We start from the raw sequence: 21,407 nt of genomic DNA, 5'->3' as shown, positions 1-21,407 counted from the left end.
GGGGGTGGGGGAGATCAAAGACTCTCTAGCACATACCACACTGATGGAGAGCAGATGCAGGGAGTGGGCTGCTTTGCTGAAGTTGTGCTGGGCCTGGTGTGAGTGCAAATCTATGTTTAGGGGGAGTCAAATGTTACCAGGCAAGAAGCATGCAGAGCAGAACCCGAATGCAACACGTTGAATTGTGAAATTGAGACTAATAGTGTGAGCAATGGTGACATAGGAGAGACAAGGCCCCTTTTAACTTCCCCACTGCTCTGAACACATCAGACGTTCTATGGAAGTCATGAGACTGCCTATAAGTGCTTTACACAGCAACCTCAGCCAGATTTAACTCTGTTTTCTCACACAATTTTAAATGTTTTGTCATTCACCCCCACAGGATGAGTCAGGTTTTTCCCAAGAAGTGAGACACTTTCATGGGGTTTGTGAGATAAATTAAATTTAGCGCAAACTTGCAACTTGTTAATTTTGTCCAACAAGCGGTAGCCTATCACATTTAAAGCCACAGTCGTGTATGAGGAATCAGCCGCCATACAGTGAACTACATGTTACAACAGTCTCCTGCATCGGTCTGAGAGGCGCTCCCTGTGTGAGCCAGTTAGTGACGAATACAGACAAGATGTAGAGCTGCCCATTTCGTCGCGAGGTTTCCATGAAGGTAAAAGCCAGATCTCCATCAGCTGACTGCAGCATGACAGTGTGGGAGAATGTGAGGAATGTGCTGATCCCATGTTGCTCGCGCCCCTGACCTCACCCACAACGCTCTCCCCCAACCCCCAGCCTGCACAACAGCCTTGTTGTTTAAAAGGCCTTTTAACATGCAAAAGATGAGAGCAAGAGGTTTCTGTCCAGATACCCAAAGTCTAGCCAGGTCCAGTGACACAGAATCTCTGTTTATCCTTTCATCACAATGGAAAGTTGGTAGTGGTAAAAATACATCTAAAGCACTGAGAAATCACAGCTTCTATGTCTGACAATGTGTTTTCCTACTCCACCACTGCCATTGTAAAGAGGCCACCACACATTTATGTTTCCCAACATTGTAACCAATGTTGCAATTGTCCTGTTGGCTTTGGATTATTTCATCTACCATTTGTATTTTCACTTCCTTTCGTAACATTTTACTGATGGGGAAATGTTTTGTGAAACCTCACACAGGAGCAGAGGACAGTCTCGGATTATGCAGCATATTACTTACACACACAGGAAACTGATCACATCCCAAATGTGCCATAATTAAAGCTGCATAGTGTCGGCCTCTTCGCCGTCATACAAAACATTTCTCTAAATTACCACCACTGCATGACAAACATGTTTACTCTGTACGGAGAAGTCTTGTGAATATTTTGCCAGGAATATGATACCTGCCGGCAAAACCTTCATGAGCAGAAGCTTTGTGATTTTCTCTGTGCATGTTCAAGCTCTTCAAGGCTAAGCAAGTCTGAAATTTCAAACTGAGGTTGTGTGCTGCCCCACAGTGGTAAGGAGAAAGATGTGCAGTGGAGGACAAAGAATCAACACAGGAACCTGGGCAGATTTATCAAGCATCCCTTTTATTAACATCACCTGTTACAAAAAGAACAAAATCTTCAGTGTTAATGAACTTAGCAATAATATAGCAAGTGTTGATTACAGATGATATGGGACGCTTATTCCTAGAGTAGTTGCAGTAGGATTTAAAAACCTCTACACTGTTGACCTGGACTTCTCCCTCCACAGCCAGGGTCACAGACTCCCTTCTCTCTGGAGCTGCAGTACAGACTTGACTACAATTTGTCCACGCATCTCCATAGTTACAGTCACGCAGTGACCCATCTGATATGCTGAGACCCCTACTGATCTCCCTTCTCCCACCCAATACTGAGCCATGGTTTGAATGGAGCAATGAATTTCATGAATGCACAATGATGCACAGGTTGTGATAGTTTTCTGATCATGAGGCAAACAGATCAACAACATAGTGTATTTCATTTCAGCAGGTCCTAACTGGTACATTTAAACAATACATATCTTTAAGTTAAGAAAAAAAAGGACTGGAAACCCATAGTTTGTTTAGTCAAGTTGGAAATTTGTATCACTGCCCTCGAGACAAATAACAACAAAAACTACTGCAGAATTCAAAAAGGATTTCATTGAAAAACACAGGTGTTTTAAACAGGAATGGTTGCCACGCAGTTTAAATTATGCTGGATGTCATTTTTAAGTTTAGAATAAAAATTAACCGGCGATGTTGCTGAAGAAGAGGAATGTGGTGGGAGTGGAGTAGTGTCTGTGTGTGTGTGTGTGTTTTGGTACAGTGTTCGGAATTAACAGTAACCTCTGCTGTCTCCCTTTATGGCCAACAGTGAGTCTGGGAGTGGTTTTGCCAACGCCTTGGCCAAAGTCAGTTGGAGGCTGCCTACAGTACAGGTGAGGTGACGGAGGTTGGGAAGGAGGAGGTGGTTGGGTGTGACCGTATGGTGTAATGGTGGTAGTGATGAGACCGAAGGTCAAAGGTGGTCTCTGTAGTGCAGTCAGGGTGGCTGCATGGTGGTGGTGGTGGTGTCGGGGGGTGGTGGGGCTTTCCTCCTCTCACTATACCTTGGGCAGATCTTTGTCAGCCTCCTGGAAGAGATCGCAAATGATCAGTCTCTGCAAGTGGGAATACAGGACTTTGACACCATGTTTTATTGGTAGGTGAGAACAGCATACTAACAAGCCTTACCCCTTCCTGTCCCTTGGCGAGTTGCCGGCTGACGGCTTGTAGCAGCTGCTGCAGTTCTCTGACCGTTTGGTTCAGTCCTGCAGTCATCTTCTCGTTTCTGTCGATCTCCTCCTGTCAGAGACGGAGCGGCTGCTTTAGAGCTCGATGTAAACCCCACAATAACCATGCACACTGTTACATTAAAGGGATAGTTCAACTTTTTTTGAAGTGGGGTTGTATGAGGTACAAATGGCCATTAAGTATAATATCTGCAGTAGAAAGGTCTCTGCCCCCCCCCACTGAGAAATACCGGCGCATTGTGTCGCACCGAGACACAGTGAACGGTCGAGAATGAATGGGAATTAATCAGCCATACAACCCCACTTCAAAAAAAGCGGAAGTATCCCTTTAACTGTCTGCTATAACACCCAAGCTGCCCCAGACTCTCACTCTCTGTGATGACAGACTGCTGTTCTCTATCAGGTCGTCGGCGTTGTCCGTCACTTTGGAGAGCTCCCCCTGGATTAGATCAAGCGACTGCTGGGCCTGTGCAAAAGGACCAGAAAGTTCCACTTGTGAACAATGGTAGCCTGGAGCTGACCTCCCATCAGACGTGCAATAAAATATAAATAAATCCTTCTTACCTTATACAAATCACCGGCCACCCTTTGCCTCTCGTTCTCTTCCGCCTCCAGCTTGGACAGAGTCTCCGTGAGCTGGGTTTTCAGCTAAAAATCAAAACAGACACTCAGTGCCAGCTCTGCAGCAAACAGCCGTTTCACAATGACTCTGCTTTTCATTTATCGTCGCATGAACACACAAGAGCGCTTATTCAAAACCTCCGGCCAACACGGTCTACATTAAAACTGCTCACTTTCAGCAACAGATTGAACAGTTTTCACTTGTCCCACTTTGGCCATGATCAAACCAAAAATAGCACTGCGTTAAGGAGTACAAGTGGCTGCATTGTTGTGGGCCTGTTGCTCCACATACTGCTCAGAGGGTGAATCATTATCCAGGAAGTCAAGTTTGAGAATCACATTTGTGTTTCGAGTCTTATCAGATGCCGTGACAGTGAACAGCAGTTTATGATATTTTGATTATACAAATCTGGTTACGTTATCACCACTGCGGTCATTTTTTCCTGTCTCCGTTATCGAACAATAAACAATATGCTCAAGTCATCACTCACTTTCCAAAGTAACCGAACAGGAATGCACACTTAGGTGTACCCGATTGGCCAATTCACTGTTGCCAAACAACGCAGCAGTACCCATTATTCTTTTGTTTTGTTCTTTTTCATTCCGACAGTGCTACTGTGGTCTTAAGGCAGCTACCAAATGGTCAAAAACTAACAACTAATACATGATAAAGACAATGAGACAAAACACAAAACACACACAGGCTTTGTATGAGTGCTTAGGAGGGAATGATGATGTGCAGTTCGAGGCGAAGAGAAAAATTGTAGCTGATGATGAACAAAGGGAGCATTTTCTTTTGGCCCCTGCAGAAGGAGCAAAAAGTTGACTTGGAAAGCCATTTTGTTAGATGGCAGTGGAGCGCCAGTGAAAAGAGAGAAGAGTTAGTCTTGTTAGTGTCACCGCGTGTGAGTCGTCATCCACAACCTCTCATTTTACGGTCCCAATTTTGGCTCGCCCACATGACTCCCCACGTTTGCAGAGGTTCTAGATGATGACCCACTGTTGCAGAAGATGGGGAACCCCCCACCCCCGTCCTGTGGCAGTCAGTGTAGAGCCACTGCTGAGTTCAACAGGGATAGGTTTCGAAGAAAGAAGGAGCGCTATCTCTAGAGGGTGAGCAGCTCTTACCAAATTCAGCTCCTCATTCTGTCTGATAGCCTCTGTATATGAGCCATCAAGTCTGGTCTGCAATTCAGTCAACAGATCTTTGAGCTGAAATTAAGTTTGAGATGATGCGTTTAATGGGACTCAGAATGAATCCTCAATATTCAGCGGCGCTGTGGATTTATAAAAGACAGACCAGGATCCTGTTGTGCGTAACTGTAAACACCCAAAGACCAAGTTAGTTAGTCTGGTGAGTGATGTAACTATGTTATTTCTAGACTATGTGAAGCATGTAGTGTATATCCTTATCTTAACAATACTTATGTATATTATGTATTTATAAATAGAATTTATTATTATGATATTTGTGTTGTGTGCGTTTGATACACCCCAAAATCAAGTTCCCAGGACGTTGCCAATAAAAGGAGAAAACATTAAAAACAGAGGAAACGTGTATATACTATATATATGAATCAGTAGTTGTCACACAACATAGCTCATCCTTTTGCCCCAGGAGGATGAATGATGTGACATGACTTGAAGATCACAAGCAACAAGGGCTGAGCAAGTCGAGTCTCTGCTCACCTCTCTGACCTCCGTCACATAGGTGGCACTCTCGCGCTCCGCCCTCTCCAACTCAGACTCCAAATGCTGCTTTTCTCTTCTCAGCTAAACACAAGACAAACACAAGACAAGTTAAAAACCTGTTTGGGGTTTGGTGGTACAATAAGTGTTGGTGATGAGTAATGTTAAGACACACATTTTCCATCTCTGCTCCATCAGTTAGTCTCTCAATTTCCTGCTCCATAGCTGTGACTTTCTGGCTCATCTGATGAAAAGAGGATACAAAGGACACAAAGGAGAATGATGCAATGGAAAGTGAGACACAGTGCAACAATCTATCACCACAATGATCTGGTATTTGACCTGCGAGTCGCTTCCTGCTCAACCTGAACACATACCTCTTTGAGCTCTCCCTGCGACACCTCCACCTTCACCCTCCAGCGAGACTCCTCCTGCTCTACGCTGTTCTGGAGCCGCTGAAGGATTCCCTCCTGTGGATGCAGGAGGAATGACATTTCAGTTTTTGCGAGAGAAACACCAGCATCGTATGAAATGACGCCAGATGCAACACGAAAGGCTCATCTCACCGTCTCTGCCAAAACTTTCTTGTACGTCTCGCAATCCTTCTGTAGGATCCTTTGGGTTTCTTCGGCTTCTTTCAGCTTTTCAGCTAGTCCCTAATAACACAGCAGTATTTGTCAATACCCTCAGCTTTAAGACAGGAATGTTCAACTTTCTTTTCCTGTTTTATTTACCTCAGAGTCCCCTGCCGAAGGGGAGGACTGTGCAGCTGGGAGTTCAGCTACTGCCCTCTCAAATCTGTGGAGCCACTCCTGTTGGTTCTTGTAGAGGAGAGAAAAAGGGAGATGATAAGAAACTTACCACGCAGGAGTAGCAGTGTGACAGCAAAAAGAAGGGTATTCTACGGAAGAGCATTAGGGCCAACAATGGAGAGATTTTTTTTAAGATTCTGAGAGCAAAAGTCAGAATTTCAGAAAAGAAACCTCAGAATTTCTGACTTTTTATCTTTTTACCTCAGAAATTCTGACTTTTTATCACAGAATCTTAAAAAAAAAAAAAAAATCTCGGTCGTTGGCCCTAATGCTCTTCCGTAGTAATCAGACAAAATTTGCATGGGGGTAGAAATCCATTACTACCCATACCTGTTCAGTGGGCAGAGGCACATGGGGCAGAAGTCTGTGCAGAACATCTCGACACTCGGCCTGAGACATTGCCAGTGCTGTCTGGTTCTCCTACAATGTTGTGGGTGGAAAAAGAAAAAAACAAAACATATATAATGGAGAGAGTGAGTACAGACCGTTCAAATGATTTGGTCACTTCGAAGACAAGGTCCAATGGTCACTTGAGCAGACGTGACCACATTCCTTTTCTTCTTCCTCATCTAAATCTAAATAATCCTGTTTTAAAGCAGTCATCATCAATTCATCCATCAGGCTGCTCCAATCAATGTCACGGGAACGATTTATTTAGCATTTTAAATTGTAACTGTAGGGAACAAGGATTAAAACACTGTCTCACTCCCACATCCAATTAGCCTGAGCAAACATCAGCATCTTTCAATAGGCCACACCTACACCAAGTGTCTGCAACTGCAGATTCAGAGCATATCACGTCCTACGATCCTCCTCGAACCACAAGTGCATCAATCTGCCTTTCAAGAAACTGCACACAGTACCTTGAAAAGTCTTCAGTGAATAAAAAAGGTAGCTATCAGTCCTCCTACAATAGGCCAGCGTCGTGCACTGTCACTCCGAGGCCTGAAGGGAGAACGTATGCCAGGCACTAGCCAGCTGGCACTCCATCCACTATTCACATTAACACACTGTGTCACAAGGCAGCTCTGAGACAGACGAGTGTGGGGTTGAATACAAGCAACCAGAATGCACTGACAGTACACAACAGCTGCCAAGGAACTCCCTGGCTCAGCTCTGAGAAGGTGCTTTCTACTGTACTCGGATGGCAGAGGAGCAGCTGCCGTGCTGATGGTTCAGCATGTACCCTGCCCTAATCTAGGGGGAGGGCGGCCAAAATATACACACGTCACTGCAACTGTTAATAGATCGGCTATCTGGTAACCCACACCGTGTCTTCACCAAGAGACCTGCGAGAAAATATACTGTCGGTCTTGTTTTACATCTAGTTAGAAAGACGTCTCAGCTGTGGATACAGAGCATTGAGAAACATTAGGACACCGATGCATTTCCACAAACGTTTTGAATGATTAAACTGCATTGAAATCGAAGTGAAATCAACAATATTTCATTGGCTGATGAGAAAACTGGTGATATTGACAGTATGGATGTCACAAGAGGAGAATGGGGGGAAAAACATGCTAGAAATGAGTCGTGTCATGACAGAAAGACAGGAAGCTGCAAAAATGATAACCATGAATCTCAATCTAATGATATCTAGTGAAATCATTTCTAGGTCACTGCACACTCATTTCCAAGCATCCAAGCATCATACAGTATGCTTTAAGCAGCGAAAAATCTTGTCTTTTTCAGAGTTTCAAGCAAAAGTATATCTGCTAAAAGAAAAACAAAAGTTTAAGTTAAGTTAATGAAATCTGGGATTCCCAAGGGGAGTAAGTTCAACAGCTCAGCACACAGCCAATTGGGAACTGAAGGCCAAAACACAAAGGGGAGAGGGCGAGAGAGAGGTAAATGAGTATGCAGCTTTGTTCTGAATGATGGTGGAAAATAAATCTCACTGGGTCAATTATGGCAAAAACAGCATTTTTTTGGGGGGGGATGCATCAGATTGGAACTAGAGTGAAACAGACTGAGGTGGGGTGTCGAACCTTGACGGCTTTGCTGAGTTTCCCTTGAAGCATGGACTCGGTGGCTGACAGAGCTTCCATTGCACTCCAGTTTTTCTCCCGAAGCTCCTGTTTTGGTCAGTTCCAGAGAGATACTACTTTCAGTTCAGCCTCAGGGAAAATGCATTCAGTGACCCTCAAATACAGACTGGTAGAGTAACAGAACAGACCCAACGCATTTCTCATTTCAATATGACTACACTCTGCTTTTCAGCCATACTCCAACCACTAAAAATAAGTATGAACAAATCGCCTCCAGAGCCCCGGTCTCACACCTCGTGTGGGTAAAATCAGCATGCACAGTACGCAGGATATGTATATTGAGTACTTTCTATTTAAATGAAGGTAACGCTGACTGAAGACACACGTATCGATACCAAAAAACGAAAAATGAAAAAACAAAGTCCACATAAAGAAGCTTTTCAAATCAATTATGCCTCTTGAAAATAAAAGGTAGGCGAGTTTCTAATGCTCTGAATCACTCACAAGCACAGACAAGCTTGCTGAAACAGTCATGGCCGACGGCAAGCATAACAAGAGTAGGCTGGAAGCCCTGTTATGCAATGCTAAGCTTAAGCATCCAAATCAAAATAGACATCAGTACGGATGTGTAAAATCATGCAGCAAACACAACCTTAGCTAAGGAATTCTGTCTATTCGGTTTTAAAATATCCATTTAAAAAAAAAAGGACAAAGAGGCAAAACGAGTGCGACTAAGTGGCAGTGGACAACAGGGAGTATGGATGTATGCAGTGTATAGCTCTAGTGTGACGGGAGTGTTTCGGGGTACCACACAAAGGACGGATGATGTCTCGCAGGGCCTGACCAGAGCGTCTCTGGTATTATATAGTTGGGGTCAACGCTGCAGGAAACCTACATTGTTCTTCTTCCTATGAAGCTCCAGGGAGTCCCTCAGCTCAGCCAGCTCACCCTGCAGATCTGAGACCTGCTTCTCCTTCTCAGACAACCTGGTAGACGACAACATAACCACTTGTTATGAACGTAATTATAAAGCCAAGTGTCCTTCAAACTACAAATGTGCGTGTATGAAATATTATGTTAGTAACGATATAGCGTATTACTCACGCTGTGAGCAGCTCTTGACTTGGCACTGCTGTGTTTAACTGCTATTGGAGGACAGAAGGATTCAAGATTCAATTAAATCAAGGATTGAATGAGAATTTAATGTGAAAAGGCAGAAAGATCAAAATTCAGGAAGACTTTAAACGTTTCCAGCTCTACATGCAAAATCACAACAAATTCCTGCAGCTAAATCTGTTCTTTTAAGCAGATTGTCCTGTTTAAAGTGACAAACATGCCGCTCTGTGAGCTGAGCACATTTTTGAAACACGTCCTCACCTGTTGGTGTACCTGCTCCAACTTCTCGCTCATCTCTTTAGTGCGTGCCTCCAGCTCGGCCTGCAGCATCTGGATCTCCTGGTCCTTGGCCCCCAGCCTGTGGGTCAGATTTGCTCATCAGAGGTTTGATTTTGTTAAGGCCACGCTGGAGGGGTGCAAGGTGACCTGTCGAGTTAACTCACTGAGCCTGGAGTTCCTGGAGCTTGATAGCAGAAGCGATCAGCTCCTCAGACGTGTCCTTCTGTCTCAACTGCTCCATGTCTGCCTGCAGGGCGGACAACTGCTGCTGCAGAGACTGAGAGACAGAAACTGCTTCAGACAAAAGCTCAAACCAGGACGAAAGGGCACAAACCATAACAGAGAACAGCATTTGTCATTTCCTGAAATGCGTAAACCCAATATTTCATTGACACAGAACAGCCCACACCTCAATGGTCTTCTCTCTGGCTGAGTTGCTGTCCTGTGCTGCCTGTAGACTTTTCTCCATCGATTGAAGCGTCGCATCTTTCTCTTGGATCCTACAAAGCAGCCAGACAATTCACTGTTCATTACACAGAACTGTTCACATTCACATTTCACACAGAATCTGCTGATCTTTATGTATCCAACGATGCCAACAACAAGAATAATGCACATTCACTGGTGCCAGTAGGAATCTGATAAGTTAATTACTATGAAGGGTGTAAACTGGGGAGCGCCCTGGTATGCCAGGAGGGATTTGTTTTGAGATGCTCATAACACATAAAGTGGTAACCAATAATTATAAAACATGTAATTATGACTTGGATCAGTCACTTTTCATCACAACTGGTTTGCAAAACTACTGCTACTGAATGATTGGAATTTAAACTTGAGATAATAGAGATATCTTCATCTGTATGTGTGTTGTGGACAGTAGTGGGTGAGCATGTTTGACCTTGTACAACTACATTATTGAGATTTTTGCCTTTAACTAACAGAATAGTGGAGATAGAAACTGGGGGAATGACATGCAAAACAGATCAGCACAAATCAACTTACTTGCTCTGAAGTTCCTCCACTATTGACTCTGATGTCGCCTGTGATTAGGATAAAAGGAAACATTAACCAAATGAACACATACTAAAAAAGATGAATCCATTCTAATAATGCATTTTAAACCAGCTCACCTGCTCGACAGTCTTTCTCTTTAAGCCTTCTACTTCTTGTTTTAATGCCTCGTTCTCTTCTCTTACAGCCTACATCAGGGAAATAAATGAATGTAAGACTTTTTTCCCCATTAGGAGTTGCGATTACAAGGCAGGCAGTGAAATGCAGAGTCACTTGAAGGATGCTGATGTCAGTCGAATGCGGGACTGTGCGAGGCAGCACATTTTCATGGTTTGCCAACCGTTGTCTGGCCCCCTTTTTTTTCATCCCAGAGAAAAGACAGATACCTTCAGCTCTTCCTCCTTGTTGGCCACTTCAATCAGCCCCTTCTCCAGGAGGTCCTCCACGGTTTTCATGTTCTCCTCCTTCTCCCGGACACTGTGTAGGAAGCAGCGTACTTTTACTAGAACATCATTGTGGCAATAAAACTAACCAGCTTGTGTATTTAAAACATGCTCTACTTTTCACACACACCTCTTTTGGAACTGGTCCAAAGCCAGCTGGGAAGCAGCCTGCAAGGGGAGAATTAAAGGCAAACAGAGGGAGAGACTGTCAAACAGAAACAATCCGACTCATTTCTTCTATATAGATATATGTATATTCAAAGTACACAGCTAACCTGATCAGAAATCTGTGCCTGCAGATTCTGAACCTCTGCCTTCAGGGACATATTGTCATTGTGTAAGGCCTGTGGGGGGGGGGGAGACAGAGGATAGAGTCAACATTCATCATGCTAAGACAATACTGGATATGACAGACTGTGAAGGAGTTTAAACAATAATCGAGCACTCGATGCTATCTTATGCTAATAAAACCATAAAATGAATGATAGGGATTTGGCACTAATTTTGTAAGTGAGCATCATTGTTCCTTCTTTATAGTTTATTATTTATAGCGGGCCAGTGTGCATGGTTCTCAGCCCATATAGCCAGCGAGAGGCCTAGTTCATGTTTACCAAATTCCAGCAGACTAATGAACCAATGCAATGTTAGTATAAGAAGCTGTAGATGAAACACTCTAGTGACTATACCTGCATGTTCGTTTCTCTACTGGCTCCACTGCTCCTCTCGGCATTGAGAGAATCCTCCAAACTCTTCCTCTGCAACTCTTTTTCAGCCAGTCTGGACAAAGCAGAAGAGGAGTTTGTAAAACACATGAAACAATAAAAAAAAAAAGGTATGCTGCCTTCTATTAGTTATTGCTACTAGATCTGAAAAAGTAGTTTTTCTTACAGCTTCTGTAACTCCTCAATGTGGGAGACATGGTTGGCCTAAAGGGAAGAAAAGGGTTCATTAGCCTACAAGAGGTTAATGAAGCTGTGCATATCTTCTCATGATTCAGCAACTTAGAAATATACCTGTGACGAGATCTGGGCTTGCAGGCTCTCGTTCTGGACTTGTAGTGTCTCGTTCTGGACCTGCAGACCTTTGTTTTCATTCATAAGTTCCTATGGAATGCAAATACAAGCAGTCAGAATCCATCAGTCTAATATGGTGCAACTCTCAATCCAACTCTAACTGAGCTGTTTCAACACAGCCAGGACATCAGTAACATTTCCATTACATCTTTGCTTAAAGCAGATATCAGTGGAATGTTTTTGTTAATATAAGTCCTAAATAGTCCTATTTTCCGTCAGCAATCACTTACATGAAGTATTTCAGCCTAAACACGAGTCTCTCCGTCACTCTGCTCTGCTGTAACCCGAGGAGAAAATTTTCCTTGTGGGATACAAGTGTTATCCAATGAGGGGAGAGAACGGCATGAAGGGCTGTGTGTGCAGCCAAGGGATGCGCGTGAATGTGGTGACGTAGCACGAGGACCAATTGATGCCTGACAAGGGCGGGGGCTGCTAACTCATGGTGCGTTCAAGGAAACTCGTACTTTGTGTTTTTCCTTCCTGTGAAGTCATACCAGTTCGATCTGGTACGAGTTCACGGGTCGGAAGTTACGAGTGGCCATTATAGGGAACTTTCACAGACAACAGGACGGTAAAAACACGAGCTACGGGTTACCTGGAACGCTACCAAGTCGTAGTTGTGACTTGAAGCTGTAACTTACGGTTTCAAAAGCCTGCCTTGAACAAAGCAGATATCATCGGCACGGCCGTTTCGGCTAATGCTGTAAGTCACTGACCTGAACACGAGCCTGCAGTGAGTCATCAGGCATACTGTGCTGGGACATCTCCATCAGCTCCATCACTCTCTGCTCCAGCCGCTCCTTGGAGACCATGGCTTCGGTCAAGCTGCTGTGTAGGGTCTGGATCTCCTTGTTCTTGCTGTTCATCTCTGTTTCAGCTGACAACAGCTGGTTGTGGAGCTCTGCTCAAACACACGCAGGTATTAAGATCGATGAATGGCCCTCTTTAAGAAGGTAACATGTTGGTGTGATCTCATGTTCTGTCACCTTGGTTAGAGGCCTGAAGCTTCTCTCTTTCAGCGTTGACGTTGTGGAGGTAGTTCTGCAGCTCATCCCAGCGTCGCTTAGAATCCTGCAGCTGTGCCTTGAGGTTGAGGGAGATATGCAATTTATTAAACATTTTGCTCACAGAGCTTCAGAAAATGTTGGTGCAGGTTGCTTACAAAGAATTTAAACCCCAGGCTAGGGTTAGACCCACTGGACTTGTCGAACTACTCAGATAGCACATTACATCTTCAATACAAGTACTAAATAAAATGTATTATCATTATTAAAAGGCGGAGCTTGGTGGACCAGAAACTCAACAAGACTATGCCAACTAGGAATAGTCACTTAAAAAAAAGAGAGAATTCAAACAGAGCTTGGTGTCTGCTTCACTAAATGAACAGTGTGTTTAAACTGCAAAACATCTTGTGGACTGTTCAAGACTGGGCAACTCTCAACCCCTGGCATCCCGCTCCTGTGTTTTTGTCGAGACGCGTCTGTGTCGAGCCAGCACCTTAAGATTTCCATCTTTGATCGTGGTCAATGAAAAGGCAGGAAAGCCTGATCTGGGTGCCTCACAGGAAAGTGTTGTTTATACACAGCACAAAGCCTCAAACATTCCAGCTTCCAAAGCCAACACAATCCTCTCAGCCTAGGTTTTACTTCCCACAACCCTCCCCAGGACTTCCCACTACAACCCCCCCCCCATTTCCCTGGTAACACCGCCACACCCGTTAAACAGATTTGAAGCCGTGTGATATGCCCGGGTTTTTTTTTCACAGCGCAGTTCATATTTGTCTCGGCTCGGGAAACTGAAGCAGAGGCTAAATACACACATTGTGCATCTGGATTAGCGTACCTCCAGCTGGGACACGTTCTGCTTGTAGCTGACCTCCAGTGACTTCCTCTGGTGCTCCTCCTGCTGCAGCTTGCTGTTGTTGTCTGCCAGCTCTTTCATCAGACCGGTGTACTCAGAACGTAGCTTGTTCAGCTCTGCTGAATTCCTATCAAGTAACGCACAAGCACACAAGGCTGTTAGGGGAACAGTTAATGGGCTTTTATAGGTAGAAGTTGGTAATGATAGCGTTGTGTAAGCTTAACTGTAGTCCAATCGTCACCCTATGAAATTACAATACATCATGAGTGACCAAAGTAGTGAGTGTGGATGTGTCCTATTTTGCTGGCCACCCATGATTAGTTACGACATTTACCTGAAAACCTGTCAAATATTGACATTTGCTGAGGTATAAGCTATCAGCCATCACATGCTTGGTCTGTACAGGGCATTTTAACATTGTGTAACATGCAGATGGATATGCTGGGATAGGAAGTCTGATGGAGCAGAGTGAATGTGGTGAAGCACTGACTTGCTCTCCATCTGGTTGGTGGCAGAGCTGACTGCGTCCCTGAGGATGCCGTTCTCCTGCTGCAGTCGAGTGATCTGGCTCTCCAGCTGCTCCCTCACCTGCTGGAACTACACATGGACGGTATAATTTAGTTTGCATGCAGTCTAGAGAAAGGAACAGGTGCCTTCACATTATTTTTCTCAAAAACAACCAAATTCATCTCAGTGCGAGGCAACAAATCAAAAGCCTCGCCTTTATCTGCATGGTCTGGAGCTCCTGGTAGGTGCTCTGTGTCTTGGCCTGCATGCTCCCCATCTCTTTCTCCATGGCTGCACGTTGCTCCCTCATCACGGCCTCCACCCGGCCCGTCTTTTGCTTCTCCACCTGAAGCTCCTGCAAGCAACAAGGTATGCGAGCACTTGAAGAATAAGCTGGAATAAATCAGTCATCCTATCATATTTCATCAAGTCGAACGCAGGAATTCAGACCTGGCTGAGCTGTTTGACTTTGTCCTTGGCAATGGAGCCCTCCTCCTGAAGAGTTGTCAGGAGTCGTTCTCGTTCCTGGGCAGCTGGGTCAGGCCTGGCCGCAGACTGGGGGGTGAGAGACACAGGATTTAAAAAAAGGCAGCCACGGCACATACGACAAACAAACGCCAAGGTCTCCTGCCAAATGCCACTTGTCAGAAACACCCGGTTCAAACTTTGTCACTTGCTCATCTCTCACTTTGTGCCAGGCATCCAAGGCATTAGGGCTCTTCTCTCGGAGGAGCGCCATCACACTGACGGCCTCGGCTTCTGACAGGGCCAGACTGGACAGACCAGACAGCAGCTCCTTCAGCTTCACCTCCGTGTTCTCTGTTGAGAACAAACAGAAAGACAGGAGACGGTGTTAGGAAGATAATTGTACGGCTGGAGAGTAGACATGGAACATAAAAGAAAAAAAAAAGCAAAAGACTGTCCGACTGGTTTTTCTCCCCTCTTACCTTTGTCTGTCTCATTCTTCTGTTTCTTGCCAGACCCTTTGGACGGCGCGTCGTCGTTGTGAGCTGCCTGGTGGTTCGCAGAAGCTGCCGAGTCGGCCAGGACATGGCTTTCATCTACTGGAGGAGAGAAAAACTGGTTCATTACAAAGCAAAGAGTTAAGGGATCACTTTTAGCGATAAAGATATTGATGGGACCACGACATTATTATTATTTTTATTATTATTACCAGGCTCTGTCTTTTGCTTCTTGGCAGAGTTCTTCTTCTTGCCAGAGGTGACAGTCGGGGCAGCCCCATCCAGAACTTTGGTTTCAGCCGCAATGGGAGCCTCCTTCTTGACAGGTGCTGGAGCCTGCTCCTGTTTGAGCTCTGGCTGCTGATCATCCACTGGAAACGCAAAAAAAGGGGGGAATATACCGTCAGGGTGAGCCAGTCTGCCTCAACTCTGATGACAACATGCTATAACCCACTGGGATACAACTGATATTGCACCTGGACTCTTTGCTACTCACCAGGCTCTGCTTTTTGTTTCTTCTTGTCCTTCTTCTTCCCAGAGACGGGGGGAGGCGTCTGAGCCTGAACAGGAGCCTGAGCAGCTTGGACCTGGACCTCGAGTTGGAGAGATGGTGGACTGGACTGTTTGCTGGCAGCCAGGGGTGGCTCTGCTTTGCGGGCGACAGGCTTGGAACCGTTAATTTCGGGTCCATCGGAGGGTGGAGCTGCAGGCACGGCGGCGGAAGCAGCAGCAGCAGCTGCAGCGGCGGCAGCGGCCGCAGCAGCTGCCTTCTTCTCCTTTTTCTCCTTCTTCTTTCTCTCCCTCAAACCAACAGGAGCCTCCGCTGACAATGGAACAGGCACATAAGGAGTTGGTGTCGGTGGAGCAGGATCTGGTGTGGCCACGGGCGCAGCTTCCTCCTCTACTTCCAGAGAGGAACTGTTGGCACCATCAGCCAGATCGAAGTCCCGCAGATCCTCTTCTGACTCTCCCCCACCTCCGCTGCCTCCACCACCTCCGCCGCTGGCGCTCTCCTTCTTCTTGCTCTTCTTCTTTTCATTCTTCTTACGAGTGTCCGGCTTGGATGGTGGGAGCTTGAGGTCGCGTTTCTGCCTGGCCAGCACCTCGTCGTAGGAGGTTTCCTTCATGAAGAGCCAGAAGAAGAGGAACATGAGGGCGATGACCAGGGAAGGGGCCAGGATGAGCAGGTACTGAGAGTCGTAGATATCCACCGCCATTCTGAATAAAAGAAAGAAACATGTTTAGTTAAGGCCACGGTTCACAGTTACCAAGCAGACACGCCCCTTTCCTCATCGTGATATCATCAATACTTAATACATTCTCAGTGTGTGACAGAGTGATAACAAACTTCAAACCAGCAAATGGTAACCGTCAAAGGCTACTCAAATCCAGAGACCACATAACATAAGAGCTCAAAGGCAAACCTACATGGATCTGTGAATTCATTGCTGCTCAAACCCAACAAAAAGAGATCTTGCTTGAGCTCTGTAGAGAATATTATTTGCAGTTCAGCCACAGGAGGGCTAGTCTAGTCTGCCATGTGTGAACTGGTTAAAGTATGAGAAATGGGGGAGTGGAGGTGTTTGTACATCGATAGCGCTCATAGAGTGTGAGTAAGAGGACTCTCACCGACACCCACCTCTCCTCTCTTAGTGATATGATCCAATTAGACAACAATACCCCTGCTCCACAGCTTAACATCCTCTTTACCTTCACCTACATAGGTTAACCAAGAGTAACACGCAACTACTTCAAATGTGGAGACAGAAAAAAAAAAATACGGGACAATAAAATCCATCTTTTCCCACTCACATTGGCTTAAGAGGTTACAAAATAGGTCAAGATCATCAAGAGAGAGACAACTAGGCTGAAAAGATGGCTCACTGTCTCATTCAGCCGCTTCGCTCCTTCAGCCCCCACAAGGACGACGTGGTGGTATTCTATACTCTATACTCATACGAGGATGAATTTGCAAGAGGCAAAAATACACCCACATGCAAGACAAGTGTCACCCGCTGAGGTCTGTTGCAGCTGCAGCTCGGCCCCTGGCTGCTACAGGCGAGGGGAGAAAACATTCCACTGCCACTGCAGGCAAAGTTTACCGAGTCCACAGGTCCAGCGTTTTTCATCAGTTTAGTTATGTGCCAAAGATATTCTTAGAAGACATCATGCGTTGTCTCCTCTAGGCTACAGAGTGAGAATGAACCAGGGGTGAGATTGATGTTGACAAAGCAGTAGCCAAATCATTTAAGGCGCAACACAACCGCCAGATGCCGATATAAAGCCGACAACTAAAGCATCAGTGGTCTCTAATGATTTGCTTATTGTGGGCACGAACAATACAGAGGAAATGCCTGCATAACGGCTTTTAAGATGAGGTGGATTGGATTTATTTACCAGAGCAGTACAGTAACCTATGTATTTTATTTTCATATGTATAATCACTTAACGCAGCTTCTCGGCCAAGCAATGTGATTAGCCAAAGAAATGTTCCAACCTTGCCAAAAATACAAAAAAAAAGAAAAAATTGCCATGTTTCCAGCTGTTGGGAGTACAGGGGCAGGGAACTCACAGGTTTTCCTATTTTCTTTTATCCCTGTCTCTTTTAATTAAACAGTTTTTCTCTGTTTATTCAACCCGGTGCCATGTTTGGCATAGCAACCGCTGAGGTGGTTCTACATTTTTGAAGAGGAAGAATCAATAAGGCTGTACCTGGAGAGTGTTCGCTCTCGCAATCTAACGCACAGCAATGTCTTGCGCAAAATCATTACAAAAATAAAAACCACTGTGTTTTGAAAACGGGGACAAGTTAATCCCTGAGTGACGACAGCAGCATTGTGTTGTCAACAATACAGAGTGGCAGCGGCAGTGAGGGACGTGGAGTGCGGCACAATCGTACCATATACTCAAGATCTGTGCCAGTAATGTAGCGTAGGAGTCACCGACCGTCGTAGAGCAGACCTCTTTAGTAATTTGGATTAAAGTAATTTGGATTAAGGAGATTACCCATGATAATACATTTAAGAATAACTTTCCACTGCTGGGCTTCCTGAGGACTGACAGGCTTAGGTATAATATAGTGTTGACTTCGTTTCGCTCCCAACTCCAAAACCTACATCTTTCACAAGACACAGAAAACTGCACCAGGCAGGTTGTTAAATATTATCTGATTTCTCCAAGATTGAAAAATTATTCTATCAAGACCAACATTTCTTCTGAGCATTAACTGAAATGTCTTTGTTATATAAGATTTTTGAAACAATTATTTCACAAGTTTTCATTATGTAACATTTTTGAAGAGAGCAAGATATAAAGTGAGCACACAGTCAGATACCCAGACCATGAATTATCATTACTACTGTATTATCAGCTTGTCTCCTGTAGAGTCTTCTAATCTTTGACCTCATTAAAAGATGGGTCACTCATATTGGACAGCCTTATGTCAGTACAGAAACCACACACTTAGTCTAATACGCAGCATGCAAAGACCAAAAAAGCCTTTGAGTGTCTTTGATCTCCATCTACAACCAGCATGTCATCTAGCTATGCCACTTTGCAAGTTTTAGAAAATAGGACTGAAGACTTAAAGCTATAATACAGTTTGTACTAGACAGACATCATGAATAAAGGAGTAATAAGGTTTAATTACTAACTTTAAACGGTTAACAATCCAGGAAATTCTTCTTCTGTTTCTACAACCTTATGTTCCAGGAAACTCCCAAGTGAAATATCTCTTAAAGCAACATCGCCACTTAGCATCTGAAGTACAGGTGGAGTAAGCAGAGTAAAACATTTGAAACCCGCTTGTTTTGTTTTGTTTTGTTTTTTCCCCTTGTTCCATGCCTTAGAGTGGAAGGTGTTCAAGTTTTCTTGTACAGCCAGAGTCTTGTCCCAGCATCAAAATGAGCCTGGAGGACAAAGCCCTCTCGGGCTGTTAGCTCCCCGGAATCTCGCCACTTGGCTGGACAGGCCTCCTGATTTGGCAGACACGGACACAGAGGGAACTCCTGATAATTATCAGGCTCAAAAAGCAGCGCAGACAGCTCTTGAAAACTAGGCCAAGCATCATTCCACACAACTCTATGATCAGTGCCTGAAAATGAAATCATGACATGGTACCAAATGATAATATTTGTTCATTACTGAATGGGCATCTTCCTAAAGTCTAAGGGTGACACTGAATCATGTGCTTCTGTGACAAATTCATTTTAGATCCAAGTTACTGAGCCCTATTGACTCAAGTAAAATAAATCTATCGAGCTGCACCATCAGTCAGTCTGTACACTCGAATCAATACTGGAACCACTTTCAGATTTTGGAGTGATTACCTCTGATCCAAAACATTTTTGGTGATAACAGGCTATTTGAAATAATGTGGAGTGATAGGCAGAGGAACAGGAAGACGTCTCTGCTGGACTAGTTAGGTTTTGAGTCTGAGGAAATGATACTTCTCCTCAGCTATCAGCAATCAGGTAATAAACTAAAATGGCAAAGTACACAGAAGGGCAATGGTGTCTGATTGTAGTAGGAAAACATTAACAACTGGGTGTTAGTGGTGTGAAATACTCTGCTCCTCCTCCAGTCAGGGTGTAACGTGGATCAGGTAAAACAAGACACCCTTGATAAATACGAGCATATCTACTACAGATAGATAGGCCTCGTGGAAATGGGGATTGCCTTAAAGACTGATATGCTGCTGATATGATGCCACAGGAGAGAGGGGAAGCTCGGTAACATCTTTACGCATTAGCCAAATTTTCTTAAAGTGGCGCTGAACGTGTGTCTTTGAAGGATTTCCAAGGATTTCCGGTTTAGTTCAGAGTTCACTTGGCTTAAATGTCAGTCCAAACAGCTCAACGATGACAGATCTACGAGTCACGAAGGAGTTACAAAGTCATGAGCCGCTTCATTTACACTTACACCAGCAGAAAAGAAACACGAAGTAACACTTGAAGCGTCTTTTGAGATAAAGCAAGCGACGTCCAGGGGGAAAAAAAAAAAAAAGGTTCACACTTCAATAAAAAGGCTTGAGTACTGAATGTCCCAGGCAGCACAGCACAGCACAGCACAGCAGGCTGGGTCATGTCTAAATCGTCGGCCATGTATGTACAGACAACTGAACCAAGATACGCAATGACAGCTGTTCTCACACCAAGAAGAGGACCGACCGCACATGGACACACACAGGCTGCGATAAGAGAAACAACGGCCCGGGGTTGATTTTTATTAATCTTCCTTCCTAAGGCTAAGTTAAGTTAGCCCCGGCTAGCTAACGTTAGCTAACTTAGCTCCTCTTCAGTCAAAACCAACTAAACGCAATGAGCAATGATCAAATGAAATCACGAAAGCGAAAGACACATGTCAACGGGAAGCTTATAGCTCACCACCACCACCACCACACGACCACCCCACCGACATGACTAGCAGAAAAAAAATGTTTCAGAGGGAAGGGCTCAACAATGGCGTGGACATGGCTGTGGCTGTGTGAGTAGTTGCTATAATAAATCCACACAGGAAAAGCCTTGTCGCCACTATTACAGGTTGGTATCTGCTGCTGCTGCTGCTGCTGGGCTCTATGAATGAGCTAACTCACTCACACACACACACACTCACATGCTAACCAACCGAGCCAAAAGCACCGTGAGCCGGCTGGCCAATCCAATTATTAGTCCAGAGTCAAGTCTCTTCAAGCTGCCGATTTAGACCAAAAAAAAAAAGTGACCCACAAAAATGTGAGCAGGGAGTTTGTTTCCCCTCTCTGCCGAGCCGAACGAGCTCTCGGTGGGCTGTGGGAGGCGTGGACATCTGCCCCTGCCCCCCACGGGCCTCGTCGTCTCGCCGGTGCTCCTGAAATCTCTGACCCGGTCTACGGCTCACACTCCCCCGCCTGAGTCCTGGCTGAGGGCCGCTCCCAGGCCCGGGTAAAGAGCTTTACTTTACAGCCGCGCGGCTAAAAGACCCGGGCGGGGATGAACAGCTTTTCCTGTCAAGAAATACACATAAAAGGACGGGAGGGAGGGAGAAACAAAAAAATAAATAAAAAAGAAGCACGTCTACCTGTAGCTTCAGTTAGCTTGTTCCCTTTAGCTGGTGGTGGTGAAATGGCGTTGGTGTTGTTGTGCGTTGACTCCGGCGGACTCCTCCTGACTTCCCCGGGCAGCTCCAGCCTGGCTTTCTTCTGCTGCGCTGCTATCCGTCACACTATCTATCCGCTGTTTCTGGTTCTCGGGGGGCGGGGTCATAGGCAATGGTTCGCTGCGGTACGCTCGTTTTGTCGCTC

At 45.1% G+C, this 21,407-nt stretch overlaps 1 protein-coding gene across 15 annotated transcripts; it reads right to left on the bottom strand.

The window, feature by feature from the left end:
* Positions 1–1,535: 1,535 nt before the first annotated feature.
* On the bottom strand, positions 1,536–21,334 carry ktn1 (kinectin 1). Of its 15 annotated transcripts, none has more exons than XM_085768101.1 (36): positions 21,185–21,334; positions 15,624–16,345; positions 15,340–15,498; positions 15,113–15,229; positions 14,854–14,984; positions 14,616–14,720; positions 14,380–14,520; positions 14,149–14,255; positions 13,641–13,785; positions 12,785–12,881; positions 12,515–12,699; positions 11,739–11,828; positions 11,614–11,651; positions 11,412–11,502; positions 11,001–11,069; positions 10,856–10,893; positions 10,669–10,759; positions 10,402–10,470; positions 10,274–10,311; positions 9,681–9,771; positions 9,436–9,548; positions 9,254–9,350; positions 8,981–9,021; positions 8,772–8,862; positions 7,877–7,963; positions 6,219–6,308; positions 5,811–5,897; positions 5,643–5,732; positions 5,454–5,546; positions 5,252–5,320; positions 5,077–5,160; positions 4,516–4,599; positions 3,331–3,414; positions 3,137–3,232; positions 2,708–2,818; positions 1,536–2,607 (listed from the first exon to the last, which is right to left on the bottom strand). In XM_085768101.1, the coding sequence occupies exons 2-36, from the start codon at positions 16,342–16,344 to the stop codon at positions 2,578–2,580; spliced, it is 3,870 nt and encodes a 1,289-aa protein (XP_085624227.1). In that variant the 5' UTR covers position 16,345; positions 21,185–21,334; the 3' UTR covers positions 1,536–2,577. The 15 variants fall into 15 exon arrangements, with proteins under 15 accessions (XP_085624227.1, XP_085624230.1, XP_085624229.1 ...); XM_085768104.1 differs by having other exon boundaries at positions 8,981–9,018; XM_085768103.1 differs by having other exon boundaries at positions 15,113–15,226.
* Positions 21,335–21,407: the final 73 nt, after the last annotated feature.

Source organism: Trachurus japonicus, chromosome 22, assembly GCF_045865225.1.
Source record: "Trachurus japonicus isolate A0001 chromosome 22, Traja_1.0".
Lineage (NCBI taxonomy): Eukaryota > Metazoa > Chordata > Actinopteri > Carangiformes > Carangidae > Trachurus > Trachurus japonicus.
Note: the sequence above shows the minus strand (reverse complement) of the source record. Positions and strands in the feature narration are given on the sequence as shown.

Bases quoted from the DNA above. Each gene is read 5' to 3' on its own strand.
- ktn1 (XM_085768101.1), bottom strand. From the start codon at position 16,344: ATGGCGGTGGATATCTACGACTCTCAGTACCTGCTCATCCTGGCCCCT. The intron at 9,022-9,253 runs GTGAGGACGTGT...GTCCTCCAATAG, and splicing joins TGGAGCAGGTACACCAACAG to CAGTTAAACACAGCAGTGCC. The intron at 5,733-5,810 runs GTAAATAAAACA...CTGTGTTATTAG, and splicing joins CTTCGGCAGGGGACTCTGAG to GGACTAGCTGAAAAGCTGAA.